The sequence below is a fragment of the Haliotis asinina genome, chromosome 12, assembly GCF_037392515.1.
Source record: "Haliotis asinina isolate JCU_RB_2024 chromosome 12, JCU_Hal_asi_v2, whole genome shotgun sequence".
Lineage (NCBI taxonomy): Eukaryota > Metazoa > Mollusca > Gastropoda > Lepetellida > Haliotidae > Haliotis > Haliotis asinina.
Window position 1 is genome coordinate 48,880,061 of NC_090291.1, and position 12,237 is coordinate 48,892,297.

The following is a 12,237-nucleotide window of genomic DNA, read 5'->3' on the forward strand; positions in this document are numbered from 1 at the left end:
ACCATAGGAAGGTCACGAGTTTCATATAATTCATATCTGATGAGGTCGTGTGAGGTATTTTATTTATTACCCACATCTTACATGCATTAAAATGACAAAATGGCTTATTTTGGTTATTTTCATGGTTTCAAAACGAAACTGAAAAATGTTGTGGAAGAATGTTCCACTGTTGAATACTTTATGCATGACGTCATACTGTAATGTTCGCAATGTTTACATTCAAATAAAGCACGTAAGTTGTAGAATCAATGAATTTATGTATTTGCTATGAATGAAAAAATAGTTATGTCAGAACGTGACCTAACTGTGAGGTCATCAGTTATGCAATCAAATCATTAGAATCTCAGGCCATGATACATTCAATGCAATACAACACTCGCGTGACATATGAGATTAGCATGCAAGTACCCATACATTGACCATGTGGGTAAGAAATACAAATATAAACATATATACATATAATGAAGATTTTCAAAAATATTCATTACACAAAAATTATAACATACATTTTAAAATCTGGTAAGCAGATACAAACAGCTGACTCATCAGAAATCATGCATAAGGATTAAACTGATAACTAGCAGATGCCTTACTCTGACAGTGTGGGGCTCAAACCCCGGATGGTACTCCCCATCCTTACCCCCACACAAATACACAGGCAGACACAGACCCACACACCCACCCACAAAAACACAGACAGACAGACACAGACACACACACGCATGTGCGCAAAACTAAAATCTGTCATTTACTGAGAAAGTGTAATCCCAAATATAACTTGTTACATTTATTTGGCCACTCTGTATGTATTTATATATAATAAAATGAACATGAGGATATCAATATCATCCAGTAGTTGTCATGATAATAATAATAACAATATTGTAGACATGGTTATAAGCATATAATCATAGCAATGCCTGTAAAGGTTGAAACACAGTATGCAATTAGACAGGTGCTTTGCACAGTCATAACAATAAAAAATCAATCATTCAAAATATACATAATGAATAGTATCAATGCCACTGAGCAATAATATATATGTCAGGTAAGTCATAATAAATCATTCAGCCTAGAGTCATGGCACAGGTAGATTAAAGCGTCTTATTCTGCAATTACAGTAAAGCCAAGAAACAAGAAATGCACACCAGAAAGCAACTAACTGTCTTCATGTCAAAACAACATTCAAGCTGTCTGATGAGGAAAAACTAGACAGAAATAGTTTATATAATACTGGTAAAGCACTTGGGCCAAGTGAATTGACAAAGTTGAGATCAAAATTAAAACTTCATACTGGGGAAAAGATGTTTTTTTTCACGCACAGTGAAATTGTTATTTAAAATGACAGTGACAGTAAAAATATTTCAGACTATAATCTTGAAACTATCCCTGTGTTCCACAGTACCTTTTAGCTGTTTGTTGTGCATACACCCTTGTCAGGACAGTCACTAAAACGCCACTATGACAGTTTAATAAACAACTTAATAAACAACTTAATAAACAACTTTTCCTCTTCTTTGTGAAAATGACTAAAATCACAGTGGTGATTTGGTATGCATAAATTATTAACTTTCATGCCATTTAAGACAATTTGTTGTGTCAAATGTATTTTTATTCATAGGTACAAATTTGCAGCAAATGGACTATATATGGAGCAACTTCAAAGGTTAAAACCAAAGCATGTGTATTTCAGGAGGTCTACATACACCCAGACACCATATTATACTGTAACCTATCATATGGTCTGTGATACAACAATGGAGGATCATAAATAGTGTTTGGCTGTCATGTAACACACATTTGGGTCATAGATTAAGGGAACTCTCTAAGGTCATATTTTGTCAGATTTTGTCATACACTGTCATACATTGTCATAGATATGTCTAAACACAAACCACACATTAACCAGTTGCCTCCCCTGAGAGGCCCAGGACTAAAAGATATGGAAGAATGATCTGGTGATCTGGTTACATCCGTTTCCATGGCGAATGTCTTTTAGCATATTCTGAGGGAATATATTGCTCCTAAACATATTATTTATTTAAGGATTGACTGTGTATTTCTTTCGTTGCATTGAAGTATGAAACTAAAAACCAATGTGCAAACTGTATGTATCCGCGTAGTTTGTATTTCTTCCGTTGCATTGAAGTATGAAACTAAAAACCAATGTGCAAACTGTATGAATCCGCATAGCGGATTCTTACAAAAGTTTGCACATTGGTTTTTAGTTTCATACTTCAATGCAATGAAAGAAGTACAAACTCAATCCTTATAATTAAATTCAGCAACAAATACTATACCCTTTCAACAATATTTTCTTTAAACATAATCAAATTGCATCGAAACAGATATCTTTGTTACCACCGATAAACATTTTCGGTGTAAGAATTCGGTAATGGTGTGACATGACTCTGGTGACTCATTTACATAAAATGACACGCCTACCAAACCATTAGCCAATCAGCATAGAACACCCTCAAACAGCTGTCAATCAACCAAGCTAACATCGGTCGGCGAATCAGAGTGGAACAACTCAACGTGACGCGTCCCGGTATCGGCAAAGTTTCAGGTTCAAACGTTTGAATTACTACCTGCGAACTGAAAGAGACAGTTTGAAAAAAGAGAATTGGAAATGAAGCCCGATGATATGAAGTTAGTGGAACTGAGATTGTAGTATTTGCGCAAGTAGAAAGAGGATGTGATGTTCCAACATGCGCATGCTCTTGTCGAGGCGTTATTAACGTTCACGGATAATTTTGAGTGGTTTGTTTATGTTAACCAGACTGTATTACTTCAAAGTTTACCCAAAGTTCATTAAGGTACCCGAGTGCAAGGAAATTCCCTCGCTGTGTAAAGTTATTCCCCGACATTCCTCAGGTCCGAAAGTAGTCCGGTTGGGTGGGCGTGGCATATTTTTTTTCAGATTCATTGGGAAATGAAATCAAAAGAAATGTTCCCAGTTAGCCAATCAGATTGCCAGAATTTTAATGAACACAATAAAAATTTAATTATCAAGAACATTATGCAAGCTCAGTGAAATCCTTCACATAGACTGGTTCATGGAAATATTTGCATAGCATCCCCTTTACTGTTCTGCAATCTGTTTTCACTAATCTATTTTCAGCCTGTTAGGGATTGCTCTTTCACACTAGACATCCATCAATGAAAGTAGTAAATGATTAGGGTTTCCATGAATCTGTTGATTCGTTGAAAATTGAACCATTATCACTATTTTGATTTGATATTTGAATACCTATTTAAATTATTTCCACACAGCCCAACAGTTTTCAGCACTAAAATAAGGAGAAATGTGATTGGTTCATGACAACTAATCATAAAATGACAGCTGACACTGCAAAGTTGATGATGGATTTCACTATAAAAAAGCTGACTCTGAGAGTTTGATGAAATTTGAAGTTTTCATTTGTATGAAGAATCGAATCGAAACTGATTGTACTGAGGGACCAATATCGCAAATCCAATTGAATTGAGGTCTGGGTGAATTGCAGTAGCCCTATGAATGATATAGTTAGGCTTTTGTCTTCAGGATAAAAGAGAATTAAAATATAATTAAATAAAAAATGCAGTCTAAGTAAACTTAGTCTCAGTGTATTTCGTTACACTCCATCACTGAGTCTAACAATACCTAGTAGGAGGTCGCATCAGGTAACCTTTGAGCGACCAATGGCCGTCCAATCAAACGTGAGACAGTTAAATAGATTTAATCAATCAGACAGCAGGTACTATTTTGGGATTGGAGGGACTTTCAAAATATTCATGTCACTGACACAGATCTCCCCACAAATAAAAATCCTCCTATAACACAGATATTTGACCTGCAGTATATACGCTTTGGGGTTTCTGTTGACATGGTTACCATAAGCTAACATTTCCGCAAGATGACATCCTTGAATATTGCCAAAAACACTATTTTCAGCGACTGTTTACTCACGGTTGTCATGGTTGTATGTACGCCGTGTGCATTACCTGGAAGCGAGCGTACTCTAAATAACATTCGGAATCATTCGGGTACGAACCTTTTCAAGATAAAAAGTTCAAAATGGATGTGCGAATGTGCACTTTCGCGATTTGGTAAGCTGTGTTCTGATTGGTCAATCTCAAAGGTTACCTGACGCCACCTCCCATAAGGTTTTGTTAGACTCAGTAGTGGAGTGTAACGAAAAGTACTGAGGATAAGTTTACTTAGACTGATAAAAAATGGGAACTATGATCACAGAGTAAACAGGCAACACTTGTATATAATGTGCGTGTAAGAATTTACACTATGACTCAGTTGATTAAAGTAACTAATTAAAACTTTGTCAACTGATGACAACATGGTGACAAGCTCTGGTAGTGACACTTGGTGACAGGCTAAGGCCAGTTGACATCATTGAGCTGGAGTTTCCACGTATAGCAATGTCTTCAAGAATAATGTTGATCGGTCTGAAAATGTCAAAAAGGGACATAGTATCACCAAAATCACATCAACAATCAAATATTGTAGTTAGAATATAAAAGATCAGTTCAAAATGTAATAGGTGATGTATCTTCCCCTTAAATGAAAATGCATGCACAATTTTAAAACATACACACAAACTACAAAAACATCCTGAATCACATCCTAAACCCAGACTTCCACACAAGCTTTTCACCATGGGGGTATGATACCCACACTTTTGAAACTAAGTGGGTACTTCCAATTACAAGCGTGTGTCTTTACGTTTAGGTACCCACCATCTTTTTAAAATCCGGGTAATCATTTCAAATAAGTATAACAGATGTGATATTTCTTATTTCAATAATAAAATAAGACAAAATTCCCCCAACAATGCTAAATGATACTACTTACTGTTACTGTCCTTCGTTGACAAAGTTTTGGATGTGCACAATTATCAAGAATTTATTATCATTTTAAGTCACCATATGGCTGAGATACTGCTACTGTGACATTTAACTCATTCAATCATTACCCAAGTGTGCTGTAAGAAATATTATGTGCCTCCGTTTTGGTTCAATACAGATGTTGCCCTTTGCAACAATCCCTGCATCACCTCATCCATCATGCTAACTATTCTTGAAATGTTTGTAGCCTTATGAACTTCTTAGGCTCATTCTTAACACACTGGCTGAAGTTAAGAATTCTTAGGGCTATGAATGTTTCGAGAAGAAGGGCCCAGAACTTACCCATGAATCTGAGAAATGATTTTGGCTTGGATTTCCACATGATAAAGATGAAATAAACTGGTACCCCTGCTGCAACTATCCCCAGACACAAGCCCAGCTCCTTTGGCTTCTTGTAGATGGACAGGCAGATCAGCACAACAGCCAGAACCAGTTCCACAATAGGAATGATGAGGGGCACCTGCAACACACACAGCCTCTTGTCATTTGTACTCCGACACTGTTATAAGACAGTTCTGCATCTAAAGCTGCTATACAGTGGAATCTGTCAAATGTTTACCCTGTGCAATGTGTGTTTTTCTCCATAATCTGGAAACTTGCTCTTAATTTACCATCAAAGCATGCATTATAATCTGGAATCTCTCTGTTACAGATTACAGACTAAAATGACAGTCCTGACAATCAACTTACTGTGAGAACAATGGTTTGTAATCTGGACGTAGCTGACGAAAATAACTGTCCAATCAATAATATCAAACCTGTTACTTCTGTTCACAATGGTTACTGGCTGAAAATATTGTATTGCATGGATCCCCCTACCCCAACTCCCAAGAACGATTCAAGTTGTTATGTAACTCATCCAGACAGGTAACAGACATAAGTTGACTAATCCAAACTGCTTTACAATCCAGACAAATGAGTAGGTCCCAGCACCAGTCCATATTAGACAGATTCCACAGTAGTTTGTTGTTTAACAATACACTCAGCAGTATTCTGGCTATATGTCGACAGTCTGTAAACAATTTGGTCCCAACACATGGCATCTTATCCCAATAAGTCGATCAATGTTCATGATGTTGACCACTGGATATTCTGCTCCAGGCTTCATTATTTGCAGGCTGGCACCATATAGCTGGAATATTGCTCAGAGCAGTGTAAAACAATATTCAGTCTAATAGGAAAACACTTTTGGCAGCCTTTAGCTGTCTAGGGAAGTCAGTATAATAAGTAACACATTAAAACAAGTAACACAATAGATGTTATTTATACTTCTGTTTGCCAAGACAATTTTTCCACATCACCATGAATATATATAACATCTTTACAATGTTGTAGTGATCATTTTCATAAGAAAGCAAGGAGACATGTCATCAAAATCTCCTGCCACAATGTACTGTTCCTATTTGGTTCCTGTTTTTTTAACTCACTAACCTGAAAACAGGACAGTTTCCCCATCTACTGCATAACAGTTCCTGAGAACATTGGTTGGGAATAATGTGCACTATGTCAAGAAACACAAGGGCCATAACTCTGTAAGAATCATAACAGTTTCTGTTTACAAGCTCCATCAAGGCTTTTGTGTCTTGAAAATACATACCACATTTGGTTGCTCTATCTATAATAGTTTTTGAAAAAATCTGTCCCCTTGCATGACAAGGGACATAACTCAGTAACAAATAGTAATAGTTTCCATTTTCGATCAACATCAACACATTCATGTCATTTCTTGTGGTGAGAGATAGTAAGTGAGACCAATATAACTCATAGAATCCAAGTGTTTGAATCTATATAACACAGAGATATTATGTTTTATGATTACACATTTTTGGATTCTCAGTGTGTTGTGTGGTACACTTTTGAATGACTCAGTGCAATCTTTATTGACACACAACAATGGCCATGACTATGTAGCACAACAGTCCAATCAGACCTACACTTGTCAGAGGGGTCCACAAAGCTGTGGTCTCCACTACCAGTTGTCCATAAATTTTCATGGAAGCAGCAGATGGCTGAGTGGGTTAGACGGCTGACTTTGTCTGCTGGTGATAAGGTGCTTGACTCTGAGAGTGCAGGTTTTAATCCCAAATGGGACTCAACCATCGAAAGTACTAGAATCTATACCTTTGTTACAGCATGCCTGCTCTGATTGTAGCATAAACCAATATCACTGTTACAGTCATATTGTATTAACATGCTCAGGGTTTTGTGTTGATTTGCCAGCGCTTACCTTAATTGGCCTCTTCAAGGTGGGTTTCTTCCAGCGAAGATACAGGAGAACAATTATAACCGAGGATGTCATCAGACAAACATATAGACTCATGGCATCAATCAGACTAACAACAGACCCAGAGAATAACATGGCCAGTGCCGGTACGCTCTGAAATGTGACAGACATTCTCCTTTACCTCTCACAGAGCTGAGAATATTGGGTAGTCATTTAACAGGGGTAAAAATGTCCTATGTATATACCACACCATTGTGTGGTAATTATCAGATTTATCTTCATACAGAAGTCATATCTTGTGTAAACATATCATGTGTGTGCGTGTGCGTGTGCACATGTATGTGCGTGCATGCAATTTGGTGTGTTCCCTGTACATGCATGCAAATTGTATGTTAATGAAGGGGCAAGAAGTACAACTTAGACATAAGTACCACAGTTACTAAAGTTATCTGGAAAATTTTCACTTGCATCACAAACTTCTACAAACATCTTGAATCTCTTGGACAATTTCAAAAATACCAAATACCTGATAAACTCATGCCTTGTCGGTGTAAAAACTGGTGGTCTTTGATAGACATTAAATTCTGAATCCAGACATACAGTTTGCCTCTGCTCAAACTCACAATAAACATGGTTGCTGGCCATGGAGTGAGATACTTCCTGTTGATCATACTCATGATGCGTGGCATATGCCCATTAAACCCAGCGGCAAACAGCATCCTGGAAACAAGAACATATAGCTCAAACACAACACACAGAACAGCATCCTGGAAACAAGAACATATAGCTCAAACACAACACACAGAACAGCATCCTGGAAACAAGAACATATAGCTCAAACACAACACACAGAACAGCATCCTGGAAACAAGAACATATAGCTCAAATCCTGGAAACATGAAGATGATCTGTTTGATTGGCATATAAAAGTTGGTGAGCAATAATAAAGTACAATTCTCTGTAGATAACGTTGTCTTTATTATCATATGATGTGACGTTTTGGAATGGATTTTTATACTCTTAATCCAGTGCATAATATGTGTGTGTGTGTGTGTGTGTGTGGGTGTGGGTGTGGGTGTGGATGTGTGGGTGTGGATGGGTGGGTGGGTGGGTGGAAGAGAGAGACAGAGAGTGAGTTTGGTTTTACGCCGCTTTTAACAATATTCCAGCAATATCACAGCGGCGGACACCAGCAAATGGGCTTTTACACATTGTACACATGTGGGGAATCGAACCTGGATCTTCGGCGTGACGAGCGAATGCTTTAACCACTAGGCTACCCCACCGCCCCCAGTGCATAATATAATAATAAAGAAGTTGTTAGCCATGAGGAATTGTACTTTAATAAACATGAACATGTAGCTGAAATACAACACATCCAACTGAAAACAAAATCCTGGAAACATGAACATGTAGCTGAAATACAACACATCCATCACAGAACACCATCCTGGAAACATGAACATGTAGCTGAAATGTAATATACCTTCCTGCAAAAACTGTATTGCTGACATTATCAATGCAGTATCAATTAATAATTCAATCATAAAAATATCTAAGCAGATGATATGCTAATCAGGTGACACGTCATTAATTGTTGTCACACATCATAAACTTCCACTGATGAATGTAATTGAACATTACAATGCACCTTCATTTCTCTCAGTTTTTATATCTCTCAGCATTTTACAAAAAATCATATGTAATTAAAGCATATTTAATATAGCTGTAATCTGCATGGAAATTCATACAGCACATGAGGAACTAACTGTTTCTTAAAATCTCATCCAAAAAGTGCATAATGTGATCAGTGAAATTTAAACTGCCATTAAGAATGTCACTTGCATTGCGAAAACAATGTTGATTGAATTAGTACAATAAAACTCATCATGGTTGCATGTGAGTGATTTTAATTCTTAATTTAGTTCAGGTCTAACAATGGTTAAACACATGTTCATCGCCTGTATGTACAGGGCTCATGAGTTTGCCTGCATAGTGAGTTACCTACCTTGGCTGTCCAAGGATGAGCACATTGAGTACACTGAGACAGCAGAGAGCCACCAAGATTGAGATGACCACAGACAAAGTGGAATGCAGCCGATATCCAAAAGTCTAGAACAAACAATTCACTTCCTGTAATTATAAGGTTTTGTATATGGGTGACAGTTTACATGTAAGTCAGAAGGACTGAGACCAAGTCAGTAGCCAATATACAATCTCTGGCTTGGATATACACAGATAATTTCAACAGCAACAGCAACAGCAACAGCAGTAGCCTCAATAAGTTCTGGAAAATAAGCACAAGGGTATACTCAAAACAGCAGTGGAGCAGGACCCTTCAAGATCCAGGTTAGATACATGTTAACCCATGCTTGTTGTAAGATGTGACCACACATCATCACACATATAATCAGTTCCCAGTTGTGCAGATTGATGCTCATGCAGTGTTGATGCTGTTGATCACTGGTCCACTGGTCGATTATTTACTGACTGTCGCCATATAGCTGGAATATTGCTGACTGCTGTGTAAACCTAATCTCACTCACTCACTCTGGTCTAGGCACAAGGGTATATTTATATCTATGTTATCTATATATATATTTATATAGAGCCTATATCCAGATCACCTGCTCAAAGGATCATACAACTCTTCCAGCCACTCGGCACACTGATGTGCTTTCCCATCTTTACGAAGTACCCATTTACAGCTGGCTGGACTGGGACACATAGTCACAGTACTTTGTCCAAGTTTACTGCAAGCTGCTGTACCAGCAATTAGGTGTTTGCATGTAATCAACAACAACAACAGTACTCAACAACATTACAATCTCTGGTGAAAGCACAAGGATGTATGTTACACCACCAACATTACTATCTCTGGTGAAGGCACAAGGCTGTACTTACAACACCAACATTACAATCTCTGGTGAAGGCACAAGGCTGTACGTTACACCACCAACAGTACTATTTCTGGTGAAGGGACAAGGCTGTACTTACAACAGCGACAGCATTGGACTGTAGCATCTCTGGTGTTGTGAGCACCACACAGTAGGAGAAGTTGGTCAATGTGTACAGGATGATTACAGAGATAAAAGTCAAGCCCAGGGATCTTGGCACATTTCTGTAATCAGTTAAAACAATATTCAGTATGGCTAGCAATGTGGTGGCAACAGGCACGAGTCACATGCAACTGTCAATATCCCATAAACTACACCCAACATTCTATGCACAGTAATCGCAGTCCTCTTTTAAAACTGACATATTTCTGATGCTTTCAGTGCCATGTGATCCCAAACACATAAAAGGGCAACAAAGTCAGCGAGCCTGACCGCCTGATCTCGTTGGTTACCTCTTATGACAAACATGAGTTGCTAAGGATTAAGGGCTCCTTTCACGAAGCAACCATTACCAAGGTTAACCTTAACTGAAGGTCTTTAACATTGCACTAGGGTTACCTTAGTGACTTACGATCACCTTGGTGGTCTGTGAAAGGAGACCAAGTTCTAACCCAGAAGTTCACATGCACATGTCACGGCCCTGCTGTAATCATGAGGCTCTCTCACCTGGCTGGGTCCTTCACCTCTTCCATTAGAATGCTGATTACCTGCCTGCAACATCAGCAAAAAATCCACCATTACATGTCTGTCAGGTATTCAAATATTAAGGACAAGGACCTATATTTTGTAAGCTCTCTTAGAGCAATAACAGTCATAAGTTAATGTTGATGTATGGCACTTACAACCATATTAACGCAAGTAGAACTTCCAAAATCTAGGTCCAGGGGTGTTCGTAGTGCCACAACATTCATAACGCTATGATAAACTATAGAGTTATATATAAGAGAAAACATGCCGCCGAGGTTTGGGTAGACAATGTAAAATCGGATGGCGAGGGAAATCCCGAGGGGCAGGGGATGTCAAGATTCAGATGGTTTTACATTGTCTACCAAAACCAAGGAGAAGTGTTTTCTCTCACATGTATACTGTCAATGATAGATACTTACAATGTAGATGATCATAAAATAAAGCTACATAACAATAACTGAAATGCGCGTAAAATCAATTTAATGACAGTAACCATAAGTAGATAATTTAACACCACCACCTTTGTTGGCCCGGTGGCTGTGCTGTAGAGCATCTGCCTACAAATCTGAAACTTGCGGTTCCAATCTCGCTTGGGAAAACCTTTGCAATTTGAGCATAAAATTGAACGATATTTTAAAAATCATTTCAAACAATCATGAAACATTTGAATGTTGATGTTCATATACACTTAGGAAAATTAACACCTGGGAAGTGGTCTTACTAACGAAAAGTAAAACCTGGGAAGAGGTCTTTTCAGCGAAACGTAAACCCTGTAAAACAAAAACCTCAGATGCGGTTATTCTGGGAGAACAAGCGATGACCTAACATAGTGAGAAGCACACTTCAGGTTTATATGATAAGTTGTAACATTACCGACTGGGATGAGTCCCGATTTACATGCATTGCATCCACAATATGCATAAAGTGAACAACTTCTTTATTTCATGAGTGTGACATTTCAATAGGAATTCTGTTACTGTTGTCAAGCACTACTGAAATAAAGACGTTGTTATCCATAAGTTAGTCTGTTGTAATTCCCAACTTCTGAAATGCCTGTTAAAGTATTTATCTAGCACTCTATGGGTACATGCTGTAAGAGTTGGATACAAACTGATAGTGTAACTTACACTTACATCATGTCTGCAGTGGTAGTCACTACCATAAATGAAAACCCAGGTTCAAATCACTGAGTGGGACTCAACCAAAAATGTACTAGAATTTGTACTTTACTAAGAAAATGTAATCCCAAAGGTGAAATAAAATTTATGTTACATTTGCCCACTTTCTAACTGGTACTGTGTAATCAGATATATACTGACACAACTGAGCAATGAGCAAGCAAGTTTATTTTTATGCCACATTTAGCAACATTCCAGCAATATCAACCAGGCACACAAGGAATGAGCATGACACTTTGTACACATGTGGGGAATCGAACCCAGGTCTTCGGCATGGTGATCGAACTCTTCAGCCACTAGGCTACCCCACCGTCTCGACTGAGTAACGAGCATCATGGCAGAACAG

The 12,237-nt window shown here is 38.0% G+C and overlaps 1 protein-coding gene across 1 annotated transcript in view; it reads right to left on the reverse strand.

Annotated features, from left to right (window-relative positions):
- Nucleotides 1-4,363: 4,363 nt before the first annotated feature.
- The window catches only part of LOC137257884 (large neutral amino acids transporter small subunit 2-like), a 28,554-nt gene continuing 20,680 nt past the window's right edge, over nt 4,364-12,237 (reverse strand). Inside the window, exons 4-10 of the mRNA XM_067795375.1 lie at nt 10,693-10,737; nt 10,127-10,250; nt 9,138-9,241; nt 7,753-7,849; nt 7,133-7,282; nt 5,188-5,365; nt 4,364-4,446 (exon numbers count right to left, since the gene is read on the reverse strand). Of these exons, the coding sequence (XP_067651476.1) occupies nt 4,391-4,446; nt 5,188-5,365; nt 7,133-7,282; nt 7,753-7,849; nt 9,138-9,241; nt 10,127-10,250; nt 10,693-10,737 (754 nt within the window). The 3' untranslated portion in view covers nt 4,364-4,390. The remainder of the gene's footprint in view (nt 4,447-5,187; nt 5,366-7,132; nt 7,283-7,752; nt 7,850-9,137; nt 9,242-10,126; nt 10,251-10,692; nt 10,738-12,237) is intronic.